The sequence below is a fragment of the Chionomys nivalis genome, chromosome 10 (assembly GCF_950005125.1).
Source record: "Chionomys nivalis chromosome 10, mChiNiv1.1, whole genome shotgun sequence".
Taxonomy (NCBI): domain Eukaryota; kingdom Metazoa; phylum Chordata; class Mammalia; order Rodentia; family Cricetidae; genus Chionomys; species Chionomys nivalis.
The window spans coordinates 58,035,938-58,053,569 of record NC_080095.1 but is presented as its reverse complement, the minus strand read 5'-3'; the positions used below and the strand labels follow the sequence as shown (position 1 = coordinate 58,053,569).

The window sequence follows — 17,632 nt, the reverse complement described above, 5'->3', positions numbered from 1 at the left end:
AGAATCTTTACTAGGTATTTTATCTGTTAATATACCTTTTTTTAAAAAAAGAATCATTAGGGGCTGGAGAGATGGCTCAGAGGTTAAGAGCACTGACTACTATTCCAGAGGTCCTGAGTTCAATTCCCAGCAACCACATGGTGGCTCACAACCATCTGTAATGAGATCTGGTGCCCTCTTCTGGCCTGAGGGCATACATGGAGGCTGAACACTGTATACAATAAATAAATAAATCTTTTAAAAAAAAAATTTATAAAAAAAAAAGAATCTTTACTAAGTTACCTACTATTTTGTCTTAATGTATCTTTTTCAAAGTATTCAATTAGAAGTTCATTGTAATGGCTTCGTTTAATTACATTTGATCCTTTTACTACTACACATGATCAATTGAAGAAATTGTAATACTGAATTTTGAACAACTTTTTATCACTTATAGATCATGTGATGTTTATAAGAAAGTACCTGGAAACCATCAAATACTCTCTCTCTCTCCCACCTTCCCTCCCTTCCTCCTCCTTCGTGTGTGTGTGTGTGTGTGTGTGATATACTTGGGTATTTTGTTTGTTGCTAGTCAGGCCTCCCACATGATTGTGAGCACGTGCTTTATTGCTGAGTACACCTCTAGCCTCTTCTTGAGTGGTTGTAACTGGAATCTGGTGGTAACACTTTACTCATTCGTTTGTAGTACTTATATTTGGGCTAAAGAATATTAGTACTAACTTGACCGTGGGGAGAAGAGTGGGATGTTTATTTGTTCTGTGATCTTCAGTTGCTTGTTCACTGATGCTGAAAGGTGGCATAGAGTAGAGCTTATGCTGCTAAGCAGACATTTTTTCCTTCGTGTTTTTCTTTCATCCTTTAATCATCATTATTTTGCCTCCCCTTTAATTGTCAGATACATATTATAGAAGGCTAAAGAAAGAATTAGGTATAGTAAAATGAAAGTAGCGTTTCTATCTTGGAAGGAAAAATACTATCTGTGTCATACTGAATGAGTGTATTGCATACTCAAAAATATTTTTCTTTTATCTGAGTTTTGTAATTGGATCTAAGTTATGTTGTCATATTTATTACCAAGGAGGCTTAGCAAAAATTTGCTAACTTACTCTTTTCTCAGTTTTCAGCTCATGACCTCATCCCATCTCCAAAATTAAAGCCATCTCAAGGAATGCCAGTCAATGATGATTTGTGTTTTAGCAAAAAAAGGTCATCAAGAAATTTATTTCAGAGTAGTCGGGATTTTAACTCAGATTCAATTCCTACGTGTGGTGCTGGTAAGTAAATGTTTGGGATAATAAGTGTGTTGAACTGTTAAAGATTCCCTAAATTTCATTATTCATTTGAGGGCCTGTAAAAACTATGTATAATCCAACATGCAAGTCTTTTTTAATAAGTGCTCATTGAAAATTGGCTAAAAAGCGGGCACTTTGACACAATTGTTCCATGAGATCATAGGCTTTCTCCTTGCAGGCTGTCCATGGTGTAGGCCATAGTCATTTAATAAGCCTCTAATACTCTTGAGCATCTCTACATGTCAGGTACTTTTCTTAGTGCTGGGGATATAGCTTTCAAGAAAGGCATAACAAAGCCAAAAAAGATTGTATTCCATGCTGGATGTGGTAATGCACACCTTTAATGCTAGTACTAGGGAAGGGTAGACCGGCAGATCTCTGTGGGTGCCAGACCTTGTCTACAGAGTTTCAGGCTAGCCAGGACTACATGTGAGACCCTGCCTCAAAAACAAAGGAAACAGAAAAAGCTTTAATTCTAGTTGAGCAGGAGAGCAAATATTAAATGAATGTAAGACTTGATGGATTAGATGGTGATATGGAAGGGGAATAGGAATATTTTAAACTATATCAATAAAGGCAGCCATATTCAGGAGGGGGATATTTGAGGCAAAGCAGCAGATGCAAGGAGAGAAGAACACGTGATTGCAGGGCAGGGTAACTGAGAAAGGTAAACGGAGCACTCTTTTCACAAAGAGCAGCGTAGTATGATGGGGTGAAAGGAAGGAGTACACGGCTGAAAATGACAGCGATGACCCTGGAGGTCTCAGCTGCCAGAGCTCTTAGGTGACTGAATGAAGTAACCTTCATTCTGAGGGAATCTTAAAAAAGTGCTGTCACGTGCCTTATGTCTCCAGCCTCGTTCTGGATGTTACATTTAAAACAGGTGAAAGGAAGACAAAGGGAGAAAGGGAGAAGCGGTTGAGTTCCTTGTCATAACCCTGGCTAAGGTTTATAGAGGATTTAAACAGCATAGCAGTGAATGTAGGGAGAAGTGATTTGATTCTGATTACATGTTAGAGGTAAAATTGACATGATTTACTGGTACATTCCTTACAGAGAGTGAGAAAGTGGAAGTAAAAATACAATCTAAGAACATCTGCCAGAAAAACTGAAAAGATGTTTAATTGTGTAATTGTCGTAGAAAGTAGGTGTTTATCCAGGCGTGGTGATGTAGGCCTACAGTCTCAGCACTGGGGAGATGGAAGAACTCACTATGTAGACTGACCGGGCTGGCCTTGAACTCACAGAGATCTTCCTGCCTCTACCTCTGTCCCCAGAATACTCTTTGAGCTGTGTCAAGGCAGAATTCCTCTTATTTGTGTGTGTGTGTGTGTGTATCAAGCAAGACAAGAATAATATTTGTTACTGGGAAATCTGAGTAGTCATAAGAGTTAAAGTCCAGAATATAATTATACCAACGTTTATGAAATATATATTCATAAAATTACACTTACTTTTACTTTGTTTTTGCTGTTACCTCTCTTCAAAGGTAATACTGCAACTGAGCAGACAAGTCTTCCTGGGAAATGTGGGCAACTTGGACTGTCACAGATAGGTAGTAAAACTGGCAGTGTGGGTTCTGACTTGCAGTTCCTGGGAACAGCCAATGGCCATCAAGATAAAGGTATTTATAAATATATACGCTTTCTGACACTAGTTCACATACTACTTTGTATGATCTTAATGAAAACTTGTTACAATTGAATAATATCAGTGTTTTTCATAATTGTTATTATAAAATATTAGATTTTAATTTTGATTTAAATATGACTAATTAAAGTTTATAAGCTGATGAAGGCTAACATGAATTGAAAATAACATTAAATTAGTGTGCATGCAGTTATTTAAATTTAAAGCTAAGTCGACTTTATTGTGTCTTTTTAGGAACTATAACTTCCTGACAGGTTGTTTCAGATATGACAGGATATAAAATGAACATGGTGCCTTATGCCTGTGATCCGAGCAATTAGAATGAGGCAGGAGAATTGCCATGACATAAAGTCTGGGCCAGCCTGGGCTTCAGGGTGGGAACCTGTTTCAAAAAAAGGAGAATAAATGTAGAGATATAAGAGTATATTATATATTTATACACACACACACACACACACACATACATACATATATACAAAGGTATACACGGCTTGTGTGCTAACAAGTAGCTGTGAAAATTGGTACCTTATTAGAACACTGCTTGCCTAAGACAAACTCTGGGTTCCATCCCAAGAACAATTATTTAAAAAAACAAACAAATAAACAAAAAACTGTGCCTGTTTTTCACATGCCTTTAATTCCAGCACTAGGAAGGTGGAGTTAGGAGGATTAGGAAATTCAGTGCCAGCATAGACTGTGTAGTGAGTTTGAAGGCAACTTCACAACAAACAAAAGAAAAGATAGGACAAAAATAGTGCCTAAAGACAAGATGATAGAATTAAGTCAGACTTATCAATAGCTGCTACCAACATAAATAAGAAAAACTTACCGTTTAAATTATAGTAATGGGACTGGAAAAATGACCCAGTTGTGGAGGTACTTGCCTTGCCAGCATAAGGATCTTTGCTTGCAATCTCTAGCCCCCAAATAAATGCCAAACCCAGGACAGGGCACCTGTAATGCAAGTGCTGGCAAAGCAGAGAGAGGGTGATTCCTCTGTTTGACTGCCACTGTTGCTGTGGAACCGAGAGCAGCTGAGGACCAGAACATGTGCGTGCACTAACGAAATAGACCAATGCCGTCGAGGGCTTTTCCCTCTGAAGTGCCATTTAGAGTGTGTGTGTATGTGTGTGTGTATGTGTGTGTGTGTGTATGTGTGTTGGAAGATTACAGGGTGGGAATACAGCTCCACTGTAGAGAATTTGCTTAACACACGAAAGACCCTGTGGTAAATACTAAATGTCACACACTTTTTAAAAGTCAGTATTTAAAAGGCATCAAAAGTAAGTTGAGAGAAGATAAAGTGTGAAAAAGGTACAGTAGACACATGCTCAAGTATGTGTTGATGCGGAATATCTCCATCAAAATTATAATGAAAAGAATAATTCACTAAAAATTCTCTTAATGTATGTATTTGAAATAAATATGCTTACATAGATACAATTTTATAAAATTACAAGAAGAAAATAACTTTACAAATACAGTAGAATTTTTCAGTAGGATAAGAAAGCTTTGGATTCAAAGGTATGAAGTGTTAGTGCTCAAAATTATGTGTATGTCTGACACCACACAAAGTTATAAATGCTGTATGAGGGAATCTGAATGTAAAAAGGGAGGAGCCTTTGAACTCTGAGCTGGTGTGTAGCTGTAAATAACATATTCTGTTTGTTTTGTTTACAGTATACGCTAGCCTAAATTTTGGCAATAAGACTCAGCAAACGTTTGGTAGTCAAACAGAACGAACTTCTTCATACTCTGGTTCAAGTGCAAGCCCAGGACCCTTTATCCTTCCATCCTATCCCCTCTCATCTCCTCGAGCTAGTCCAAAGCACACATCTCCTCTTTCTGTATCTCCAAAGAAATCTCAAGATAATTCCATTAGTTTCTCAAATTCTTGGCCTCTTAAAAGCTTTGAAGGACTGTCAAAGCCAAGTCCACAGAAAAAACTTGTCAATCAGAAATCATCTGACCCTACAGGTAGGAATGATGGCAAAGATTGGTGCTTTATTTATGCTTATTTATGTTTGAATTCATGCTTTGAAGTTAATATATAATGTTAGATTTTAAAACCTGGCTAATTATATTTTCTTTTGACCTACAAATATTTGGGAAAGTATTTAACAATATATTTAATAGACAGTAAATAACTAAAATTTATTTGAAATGACCATTTCTTGACTTATATTGCCAGTTTAAATGCTTTTTCAGAACTCAGTAATAATGCTTTATAGTAGAAAGGAACATGTTGCTTAAGGGCCTACTGGCAAATTTTTATCATTACAATAAAAGTATTATTCATATTTTACTATGTATATATTCATGTATTTTATATTCATTAAATGTTTATTATTTGTTAAAATAATTGTAAAAAATTCTGTTATTTGCTGAACTATTACCTCTTAATAATATGCTACTCATATAAAATCATGATATTAGTATCATAAAATCATGATATTAGCAATCAGACAAATCCAGTTTCCAAATGAGACCATTAAAAGGTGTTCCTTATATTTCCTACATGCTTTCCTATCCTCAACCTGTAATATAAGATATTCTCCTTTTGAGATCCCACACAGCTAGAGTTCAGTTTATAACTATAAGTTCGATGCTTTCATACTCAGCCTATTTCATCACAACATTCTCCTCGCACTGATCCTTCACATCCGGTTACTAATTTCTCTGTTTTCCCTATAAGATCAAATATCCTATTGAAAACCAAGACTTCAATCTGTGGGTATAACACAGTGGTAGAGCCGTTGCCCTCACTCTCCGTGAAGTGCTGACTTTGTTCCCAGAATCTCAAATGTGTGTGTGCTCAGCTTGTTCTCTCCAGTGGCCAGTGCTGCTTCACACACACCAGCCCCTGAAGTACTGCTTTTAGAGTTACAGCAAACCAAAAATATAGGCTTCCTGGCTTATTATAGATTTTTATCATTAGCAAATATTAGTCATGATGACTGAAATGCGGCTTAGTTCATAGTATTTTTATGTAATAGGCCGAGATTTCATATGCTTGTTTTTGCTATATTTATTAGGGAACATTGATGCTCTGTTTCATCTTATTTTACATAAGTCTGTTTCTGATATAAGATAATCATAGTAGTACTTTCTTGTCGGAACTGCCAACCTGTAGTTTAGGCTGTCTCAACTAGCTCTTATAACTTATTAAATTAACCCGATTATATTAATATACGTTCTGCCAAGTGACCTCACCTCTCTTCTATCTTGCACCTACTGTTTTCTCTCCACTCTGGCTGGTGATTCTACTTTTCTTCTTCCCAGAGCTTGCTCTGCCCAGAAGTCCCGCCTATACCTCCTTCCTAGCTATTGGCTGTTCAGCTTTTTATTATACTAATCACAGCAATACATTTTCACACAGTGTACAAATATTTCACAACACATAATGTACTTTTTAATTAAAAAATACTATATTCTAAATACTTATGACTCAAACTCACTTCCTCTGAAAATAAGAGAAAATAAAATACATATTTTTCATATAGGAGAAAATTTTCAAGAAAAAAATACGCCAGTTCAACTTACACCTGCCTTGGTGAGATCACCTTCTTCCCGGAGAGGCCTAAACGGGACTAAGCCTGTCCCTCCCATACCAAGAGGAATAAGCCTTTTGCCTGATAAAGCTGACTTAAGCGCAGTGGGACACAAAAAGAAACAGCCTGATGATATTTGGAAAAGTGAAAAAGATAGTCTTACAATTGATCTTTCAGAATTGAATTTCAGGGATAAAGATCTGGATCAAGAAGAGGTGAGAACCCATATCATTTTTAATCATTAAAAAACCCTTTAATATTCTTATATATATATATATGAATCTTTATATACATACACACACAGAGACACACACACATACATACTTGCTGCATGAGGGAAAATGGTACTTTTTATACGTAAGTTTAAAAATAATTTTTTTTATTATAAAACAATTACGTATAAAAATAATTTAGTTTGAGGTCTGGTAATATAACTCACTTGTAGCTCAGTTTAGAAGTTCCATGACTTTTTAGAGATCCATTACTTTGAGGTATAGCCCTTGCAGGTTTTAGGTGAATTTCATAGTCTACAAAATGACTTACTCCTGGTACATCTCCAGAATGTAAGGAGCTATAGAGCTGATTAGTTTCTCTCACATGTAATCTGTGCTTTCTACTTTGAGAGCCACTGATTCAATATTAATTGAATTCATACAATAGTCTGTCATTGCTGTTTACCAAAAATGTCATGGTTAGTAAGTAATGGGGGGAGTTGTCTTCATAGCACCTCACTGCCAAGCAATGAATCTAGTTTTTATTCTGTGCACATATTAGCATCCATTTTGTTTGTACTAACTGAGGATTGGCTAGCTTGGCAAAGTTAATGGAGTTCAAAAAAAAATCTAAGGATACCTCTTTCTTTTATACATATATGAATTTAACCTTATGAGTTGTTTTCTTTCCTTTTCTTAGATGCAGAGCTCTCTTAGGTCCCTTCGTAACAGTGCAGCTAAGAAACGAGCAAAGCTGAGTGGCAGCAGCAGCACTTCTGATATTGACAGTCCCGACTCCGCGATGAAGCTTGAGCTGACCATGGACTCCCCGTCCCGATCGTCCTCCCCAAACATCAGCTCTTACAGTGAAAGTGGAGTTTATAGCCAAGAATCGTTGACCTCTTCTCTTTCTACGACTCCCCAGGGGAAGAGAATAATGTACTTTATTTTCTCACATGTTAATAGTCACCTATAATTGTGATCTAGACCTAAAGCACTGTATCTGGAAAAGACTTAAAGCCATTTAATGTTTACTTCTTAAAGTGTTTGAATAAAGCAGGTATGGTGGTACACACCTTTAATCCTAGCACTGGGAAGGCAGAAACAGGCAGATCTCTGTGTGTTTGAGTATAGCATGGTCTGTTTAGCAAGGTGTGGCTAGGTAGACCTGTATATTAAGACCCTGTTAAAAATGAAACAAAGAATTTAGATAGCTTTAAGATACAGTGTGGCAGTTTACACATACACCTCCTGTCCCCTCTAGTGGAATAGGGATAGAAAGGGAGTGTGACTGTCCCGGTAATTTAGCTCCTAATATCATGGGCCTTGTATCAAATGCCAGTTGTTTTCCCAACGTTTACTCTAATGCTCTTTGTCCCTTAACTTTTCTAGATCATTTGCTTTTTGGCCCATTATGGTGGTTTTTTTTTGTTTTTTTTTGTTTTTTTTTTTTAATTTTAACTTATCACGAATTCACTCTAGTTCATGAGTAAGTTCTTCCCAGCTATTGCCACATTATTTCTAATATCTTACTGCTATAACTTCATAAATCTTGGCACTCCATACTGGTAGTTCAGGTATCCTAGTGAGGAGAGGGCCTGCCTACATATAGTACTGCTGGGGTTCAAGTCCTGTCTTTCTCACACCAACTTCCCAGAAAGCCTCTGCTCTGAAAAAGTCACCTCCTCCTGGACATTGGACATTTCTGTGACCTTGTAGAATTTGAAGTTTTCCCTTTATCTGGGACTGGAAGTCCATAGTAGAGTTGCCATTATGGGTACATAGATATATAGTTAAATAATTGCTAAATAGCTTCTCTAAATAGTGGTGTAATTTTATACTCCCATTGGTGATGTGAAAGTTATGACTGCTGCTTATTCTCGCTAAAATTTGATGTGAAACCTTTTTTGTTTTGTTTTGGCTTTATTTGGATCCTTGTTAATATAGAGCTATCAGAAGTACATTTTTAAAATTATCTTCAATTTAATGAATTTAATAAACCTCTCACAAATGGGGTAAAGACTGCCTAATTAAAAGAGAGGTGATGTTTTATTTCAGCAATTATAGAATTTAACTGAATTTTTATGTTCCATTTTAGGAGTTTGTCTTTTATGGTTTTCTCCTTCACCTTTTTAAGTTAAATCATAACTTATACTTGGAAACATTTCATCCCTGGAAATGCCTTAATTGTTCCTTCCTCGATAGAATATTGGAATATATTTACATAATTGATCAAGAATGACTTTAACAAAGAAACAGCTTACAATGAGCATTACACATGTAATATATATATTCCCTATTAAACCTAATGGCCTTCTTTGATAAAGGTGAAATTTTGAATTGTAACTCCTTCAGTTGCAACACAATGTTAAAAATTTAAAGCCAGTTGGGAAGAGAATTTGAAGCCAGTTGGGAAGAGAAGTTCATTTTGTATTTGTAACATTTAGAATTATGTATTTCTCCTTTTGTCTCACAGAGTTATTTTCTTCAAGTATTGAATGCCTTTTAATAATTTATTTAAATTTATTTTATGCAAATTGGTGTGCAAATGGTGATGTCAGATCTCCTGGAACTGGAGTTACAGACAGTTGTGAGCTGCCATGTGGGTGCTGGGAATTGAACTGGTTCCTCCGGAAGAGCAGCCAGTGCTCTTAACTGCTGAGTCATCTCTCTTGCCCCTAAGTATCGAACTCTTTAAGATGGGAATCGACTCATTACCTTTAATGAATTTAAGATTTCTACTATGAGTTTCACTGCTTTGAAATACATTCTCCTGGGGGAATGTCAGTGATCTGAGGATTGAACAGGGCCTTGCAGATGCCAAGCAAGCACGGCATCGCTGACTGCATCTGCAGCCCTTTTGTGGGTTTTCCGTTTAATGGTTTAGCCACGTTTTCTAGTCTGCTATATAATTTAGGATGGCCTTACCCTTGGAATTCTCCTGCCTCAGCTTCCCAAGTCTATAATAGTTATTCTTAACAGCTTGTTTCTTGCCTCAAGAGTCATGGATAAAGAACATTACTACCTCCTGAGACAAGTCATCTCTCAGTGAGCTGAAAGTGAAACTGTTGAAAACCGTCCTTCTTGAATGAAGATTTTTCTTTCATCCAACTAAAATATGCTCAGTATGATTGTACATTTCTAGTAGTCTAGAGAAATGGCTCTTTCCAGAGCTTCAAAGTGAGCCATCAAGATGGTTCTCTGGGCAAAGGTGCTTTACCACCAAACCTGATGACCTGCATTTGAGCTCCAGGAACCTCATGGTGGAAGGAAAGAAACGATTCCTGACCTTCACTTGCACACTGCTGCGCACTTATTACTTACACACACATATACACATACACTTTTGCATATACAAAGTAAATATTTAAAAAATTAGTTAAAGCTCATTTTTTACTAAGGACATTGGAAAATATACATGGTAGCTAGCTGGTAAATTGTGTTGCTTTATAAAATGTCTTGTAACTCATTATATTATAATATTTTCTGGGTTTCTTTGCTTTAGGATTTAATATTCTTTAATGGTGAAAGCTTGCTTTCTTTGTTAAGCAAGGCCCGTGGGTCTTCATAATATCTAGATGGTAGAGCAAAAAATAGTTTTAAGAAAGTGGCATTTACAAACTCAGCTGTTGCTCCTGTTGATAATACAGTCTTGTCTGTTTCTGTCTGTGTAACAGTAGATTACATGTGTGTAGTGTTTTAGGAGATGACTTAGATCTGCTTCCTAGGCTTGGTGGTATACAAATTTGATTCCCTCACTTGGGAGGCAGAGACAAACAGATCTCTGTGAGTCTGTATAATGGGTTCTACTACAGCCAAGACTACATAATGAGACTAGTCTCAAAGCCAAAGGAAAACAACCCCATAAGCAACAACAAAAGATTTTTAGCCATAATTTTTCATTCTTGTTTTCTGGCTATTCTAGTATCCTAATGTGTTAGTGAAAAGAATGTACAATGAGTGATATAAGTATTGCACAGCTCTCAATTGTAAATGTTTATTCAATTTACTTTATTTATTAGGTCAGACATATTTCCAACATTTGGATCAAAACCTTGCTCAACAAGACTTTTTTCTGCAAAGAAAATCTCCCATGCTGCTGAACAGACTCCTAGTGCAGGTATCTTGTTTTTATAAATATGCTTCCTTAAAAATATGGTTGATTTGTAATATAAAAAGTGATAGAAAATGCATTTTAGACTTAGGTTTTGTACTTACCAATTTGCCGTTAACCATAACTCATTAAACAGCCATTCTAATGAGAGTGAATATGGCTCTAGTTTTGAAAGAAATATGTTTACTTGACTCCGTCATTGATTTCCCAGGCTCCTCCACAAAATATTGTTATTTAGCTGGGTGGCGGTATCATACGCCTTTAATCCCAGCACTCAGGAGGCAGAGGCAGGCAGATCTCTGTGAGTTTGAGGCCAGCTTAGTCTGCAAAGTGAGTTCCAAGACAGCCAGAGTTACACAGAAAAACCCTATCTCAGAAAACTAGAAGGAAAAACAAGATATTTTTATTTAATTGCAGTGCATTGAAATCTGACTGTCACCATTTTGAGAGCTCACTTAGTAATTCTGATACACAACATAGTTTGAAAACATTGGGTATCACAGAAGACAAGTAAGGAAGTATGTATGTTATTTAGGTACGATTAGCTAAGACTAGTTAGCTATTATTTGTTTACATGGACAAGAACAAAGTTAAATACAGAAATGGTATAAAAATGCTAAAGACAGCATACCTTTCCCACAGCTGTTTCCAGAGAATGTTTCTTCATAGAGTTTTACAACTGTTACTGTAAATAGCACTGAATTTCCTAACTGATTTTCTTTTTTTTTTTTTTAAAGATTTATTTATTTATTATGTATGCAACATTCTGCCTCGAAGTATGCCCGGGCGCCAGATCTCAGTGCAGATGGTTGTGAGCCACCATGTGGTTGCTGGGAATTGAACTCAGGACCTCTGGAAGAGCAGCCAGTGCTCTTAACCTCTGAGCCATCTCTCCAGCCCCTAACTGATTTTCTTAAACTGTTAGTGTCAAATGTTAGTTTGACAATACCACCTAAAGCCAGTATCGTCCACCCATATCTAGATTAACTGTTAAGACTAAGAATTTTTAAGAGTATCAGTTCCTTCTGTAAGGCTATTATAATTTAAAATGAGGTTTTAGTTTTATTTTTTGAGAGAAGGTCTCATGTAGCCAGGTGGTCTTCACTTGCTGTGTAAGTAAGCATGGCCTTGAACATCTGTTTCTCCTGCTCTTATCTCACAAGAGTTAGTGTTTTATGTGGTATAAGACCACCATGCCAGTCTTATGTGGTACTGGGGATCTAAGTTAGGGCCATGTATGTGTAAGCACTTAGAAGAGATACTTCTTTAAACTTGGTGAACTTAGCTAAAATCTTTGTCTACTGTTTTCCTAGCCCAGCTTCCAGTAGCTAGCACTTTTCCAACTATTCTGTTTTCATTAAAGTATTGTACTATTAATGATTTATTTATTTTTATTTTATGTGCATTGGTGTTTTGCCTGCATATATGTCTGTGTGAGAGTGTTGGATCCCCTGAAACTGGAGTTAAAAACAATTGTGAGCTGCCATGTGGGTGCTGGGAATTGAGCCCGAGTCCTTTGGAAGAGTACTCAGTACTCTTAACCTCTGAGCCGTCTCTCCAGTCCCAAGTATTGCATTATTTAAAAATGAAGTATATTCTTACTGCTGTCTGGTTTAAAATGTAGCTAGGTATGAAAATGGGCAGTGATGCAAATGTATTGAATAGGAATTTTTATTTAATCAACATTATGTAACTCTAGTGGTGATAAAATATTAGTATAAGTATAGACAGTTTAAACATTCAAATGTTGACTAAATTCTTTCTTACTTATTAAAAGGACATAGTAGTGTTATATTTTATTTTTTATTAGAGATCTAATACTGTTTGAGTATTTGCAATATGCTTGGCAGTGTACTAAGTTCTTTATGCTTTCTCTTTTTCTTTTTTTCTTTCCTCCTTCCATCTTCTTTCTTCTTCCTCTTCTTGCAGGGATGGGGATATAAACAAGGTTTCACTGTGTAGACCAGGCTGACCTTGAACTTACCATATAGCCTGTGCTGACCTTGAACTCACGGTGCTCCTCCTGCCTCAGCCTCCCAGGCACAAAGACTTTTAAAGCACACACCACTATGTCTAGCTCTCTATTTCCTACGTTTAATTCATGTGACAGTTCTGGTTAAGTTTCTACTCTTTTTCCCATTTTACATACATTAAATATCTTCACAGAGTCTCTCAGCAGTTAAGTGGCAGGGCAAAGCCTACAGTCTGCTGAGTATGATACAGAGTTCTTAAAGGAGGTAACTGTCTCGTTAGCCAAACCAGGGGACACCCATCACATGGGTGCAGAAGAGAAAGGTGTGAAGAACATAAGCCCCCTTAATCCAGTGTTTTAACATTGGGAATTTATTTTCTTTTTCTTTGACAAGTTAAGGATGTTATTTATTAATCAGTTAAGTTCTTGGGTTTTTTGTTTGTTTGTTTTTTGTAGCCCTAGTTGTCCTTGAACTTTTTATGTAGTCTAGGCTCACTTCAGACTTCTGATCCTCCCATGTCTAATTCTTGGATGCTAGAATTACAAGTGTCCACCCCCATATCAACTATAACATACAATTATTTGGTTAGCTCTTTCAAGCATTACATTTTTATTTCATTGAAAGTTACATACTTTAAAATATGGTAAAACTTTAAAAATTACTAGCATAATTTTCAATGATGTTGCTGATCTTTTCAAAAGTGTAGTCAACAAAATAGACTTAGAAGAGAGATATACACCTATTGTAAATATTACCTAAATTACTTAAATAAATATGTATTTTATTTTATAGGGATTACAACATCCAGTGTAAGCATAATTGGTCAACGTATGAACTATGGGTTTGGATGTGGTGATTTTGAAGATGATAGGTCACATGACATTTCACCTAGTGCTTTAAAAATACAAAATAAGGAACCCCCAAGACATAAGCATACAAAAGGTTTGTAAATTTCATGACAAATTAATTTTTAATATTCAATATATCTAAGTCAGAATCTTCTCTAAACATACCAAGAAAAATAACTAAGAATTCTTAACTTTAAGGTTTTCAACTTACCATTTTCTATTGATAGGTTTTCTCTGAAATAACTTTTTAGGATTTATGGTCTATGCTCTTGTCTAAAGGAGCCGATGCAAAGGACAAAACATTAGTTAAAATTGGGAATCCCTGGGCTTTACCCCAAGAGCTTGCAGGTACATACATGCAAACAGATTTTCTATAAGACATTTCTTCATTCAGAGTGAGAACAGTCATGTGAATGAATGTCTGTATGGATGTTAGCCATGGAGTCCAGACGTAGCAGCAGGAAAGTCCTTCCCTTACTAGAACTTCTTGTTATCGCTAGCTCCTTAACTGTTGTATTTTAAAACTGCAGTAGTGAACAGGACATCAGGGAGTGCTTTGTCTATTTCCCAAGTTACTCTATGGTAGTTGCATTTAAAATAATTTCTTAGCCAGCACAGTAGTTCCTACTTGTAGTCTCAGCGTTTGGGAGCTTGTGACTGGAGAATTACCCTGAATCTAAGGCCAGCCTGGGGTACATTGTGAGTCCAATAAGTAGAGCTGCTTTTTTTTTCCTTTTGCATGTGACAGCTGTGAACCTGCTAAGACCAACATTTAAGCTGGGCATGGTGGTGCACACTGCAGTCCCAGCACTCAGGAGGCAGAGGCAGGATGCTCAGACATTTGAGGCTACCCTGGGCTACATAGTAAGACCCTGCCTCAAAAAGAATGACCAAAAGAAAAAGGAGGGGGGAACCTCTGGGTTTCATTACTCCTGATCATCTTAAATCACGGATGGGGAGGCAGTCGCGTGTTAGGATGTGACTTATTTGTGTGTGGAAGTAACCCAATTTAGCCTAGAAAATTATGCTTTGGCTTGAGATTGACCTCTTCTGTTATGGGGCTTGAATTTTGTTCTCCACTTTCACTGCTTGCTTCTGATGATGATCGTGTGATGATTTTATGATTGTATGTTTCTCTCTTCTTCAACCTGGCCTGTGGAAGCTCCTCAAGGGAAGGAAGATTTCTGTTTCGTTGTTGATCTCTGTGGTAGCTAGGGGGTATTTTAATTTTAGATATTCATCGAATTGATTGATTTGGATTTGCTATGAAATAGATTTTCAATTTTTAAAGGCTATATAACATTCTAAAATATACCACAGTGAGTGCTTTTTAATGTGCCGTTTTGCCTTTTTTGTCTTTGTTTCTTTTTTTTTTTAATTCCTTTTTCTTTTTCTTTTAGGATTTACAAGGTCATCAAATTTACAGCAGATTTCCAATTTTGACTTCACATCTACAAATACCTTATCAGAAGACTCAGTAGTAATTGTTGGAAAAGGTATTTCTAAGTTGTCTAGCTTTAAAATTTAAGCATTTACTATGCATGAGCAATACTGGTCAATATTAAGTTGAAATAATTAAAAATGAATACTTAGTTTTATATTTTTGCCCATTAATGAAACCATGGGGCATTCATCTTAGTAACTTTCAGAAGTAGTTCGATACTTGTAAGGCAGCTTAGGGATATCTATAATAACTATATTATAGTTTAATGTCAAATAGGTTTTATCAGTGTAGCAATTAATGTAACAATGTGAAATTTCTTATTTCTAACGAAAATTCAAAGTGAGCGCTTGTTATATATTTCAGAGATGCAAGGCGACCTTGAAGAAACAAAATTGTCTTTAAATATTATTTTCTTTTTCTTAAATGCCATCTTAGTTACTTTTCTCATGTCTCACAAAAAGCTGCATAAGGGATGAAGAGTTGAATTTGGCCCCTGAGTTGAGATTATACAGTGCATTGTGGTGGGGAGTCGTGATGGGGCAGTGTGAGCTGACTGCTCCCAGTGTATCTGCAGTAAGGAGAACAGAAAGACGAATCTCATGCCCAGCTCACTGTCTGCTTTCTCGTCAGCCCACTCACCTTCAGGGTGCATCATCCCTTTGTTAGACTTCTCTGGAAATGTCCTTATTGTTTCCAAGATGATCACAATTTCAGTCGAGTAGATTTACTATCACAAGTCCACCCTTTGTCAGTTTGACATTCAAACTCATCACTTTATGGGCTTTTATTTTTTTATTTTCTTATTTATTTATTTATTTTTGGTTTTTCAAGACAGGGTTTCTCTGTAGCTTTAGAGCCTGTCCTGGAACTAGCTCTTGTAGACCAGACTGGCATCGAACTCACAGAGATCCGCCTACCTCGGCCTCCTGAGTGCTGGGATAAAAGGCATGTGCTACCACTGTCCAGCTCAAACACATCACTTTAAATCATAACATTCCACCTTTGGCCTGATAGGTTCATGATCATCTCATAATACAAAATATATTTATTCCAACTAACAAAATTCCAGTAGTCCTACCATTAAGAAGTTCAGAATCTCTTCTGAGACTGAAGACAGTCTGTTAGCATGAACCCCAGTAAAAAAATAAATAAATTTTAAAATAAGATAAAAACCATGTTGCATACTTTAATATCCAATGACACAAAGTAAGCATTCCCATTTCAACAGGGAGTAATGAAGCCAAGGAAAGATGGAACCAAAGCAAGACAAAAACCCAACACAATTGTCACCAAATCATGCAGCTACGTGTCTGACATCTGTGGCTTGTGATCACAATATCTAGGCCATTGGCTTTGAGTAGCCCTGTCTTTCCAACTCTGCCACTTGCAATACATTGCCTTCTTCTTAGGCCAGCTCCACTCCATGCATACATAAAAAAATATGCATTCCTCAAAAAAATAATCCTTTGGTGCTGGGATCCCTAACATTCTACAATCTCCATTACAAATTAGCCTTCACATTCATAGCTTGTCCCGTGGTACCTATTATCGTGATAAAACTGACTTGGGAAAAGAAAGGGTTACAGGTCCATCATGAAGAGAAGTCAAGGCAGGAACTCAAAGAGGCAGAAACAGAAGCAGAGACTATGAAAGATAGCATTCCACCATGGTAGGAAGACATGACAGCATGTGGCAGGCATGGTGGTAGAATCAGGAAGCAGAGACAGCAAACAGGAAGTAGGCAAGGCTATGAACCCTCTAAGCTGGCCCTTCTAGTGGCATACTTCTCCAGCAAGGCCTTACCTCCAAGATCTCCCCAAGTAGTATCCGTAAGTGGGGAGCAAGTGTTCAAATACCTGAGACTGGAGAACCCAGTTTCATTCCGCAGCCTCTCAAGGAGCTGCCTGCAGGGAACCTATTCCTGTCACACACTACTTGGATACCAAATTTTCTGGAATCTTGACACAAGTTTCCATGGCCCTTACTTTTTGCCTTACTTATCTCTTTTTGCTTGCTTGCAAAATTACCATGTGGATTATACTACCAAGTTCTGTTGCCAGTTTGGGTTGTAATGTTTAGGTGTTGTAGCCATCGTCACTTATGTACTGTGTGTGCAGTCAGGAAGCAGAGTGGAGTGAACGTGGTGCTCTGAAGTTGCTCTCCTTCTCTGAGAAGCTAAGATGTAGCAAGATAAACAGCAAGGAAGGCACCCTTTATTTATTTTTTTGTTTTCTTCTCATATATTACATCCTCACCAAAATTTTCCCTTCGTCCTCAGTACCCCCACTCCCATTTTCCCCTAATCCGTGCTGCCTCTTCAGAAAAGGGCAGGCCTCCCAGGGATAAGCCAAACATGGCATAACAAGTTAGGAATGCATCTTTTTGTTCAGTATTATGAAATAGATTTCATTGCAAATAATTTGCTCAATAATCTCATTAAATACCCTCTTCAAATTACCTCTAGGCTATTTTGAAGATTTAGTCTGTAATTTCAATTTCTCTTGTATCTTGGTCAGTGTTCCATTTCTGTGAAGAGACACCATGAGCA

The 17,632-nt window shown here is 36.9% G+C and overlaps 1 protein-coding gene across 2 annotated transcripts in view; it reads left to right on the top strand.

The window, feature by feature from the left end:
• The window catches only part of Togaram1 (TOG array regulator of axonemal microtubules 1), a 64,595-nt gene that overhangs the window by 15,821 nt on the left and 31,142 nt on the right, over positions 1 to 17,632 (top strand). The window contains exons 2-9 of one of the 2 annotated variants that reach the window (XM_057782757.1): positions 1,118 to 1,274; positions 2,782 to 2,916; positions 4,623 to 4,919; positions 6,446 to 6,708; positions 7,406 to 7,644; positions 10,728 to 10,825; positions 13,585 to 13,734; positions 15,041 to 15,136. In XM_057782757.1, the coding sequence (XP_057638740.1) occupies positions 1,118 to 1,274; positions 2,782 to 2,916; positions 4,623 to 4,919; positions 6,446 to 6,708; positions 7,406 to 7,644; positions 10,728 to 10,825; positions 13,585 to 13,734; positions 15,041 to 15,136 (1,435 nt within the window). The remainder of the gene's footprint in view (positions 1 to 1,117; positions 1,275 to 2,781; positions 2,917 to 4,622; positions 4,920 to 6,445; positions 6,709 to 7,405; positions 7,645 to 10,727; positions 10,826 to 13,584; positions 13,735 to 15,040; positions 15,137 to 17,632) is intronic. The other variant, XM_057782758.1, reaches the window with a different exon arrangement.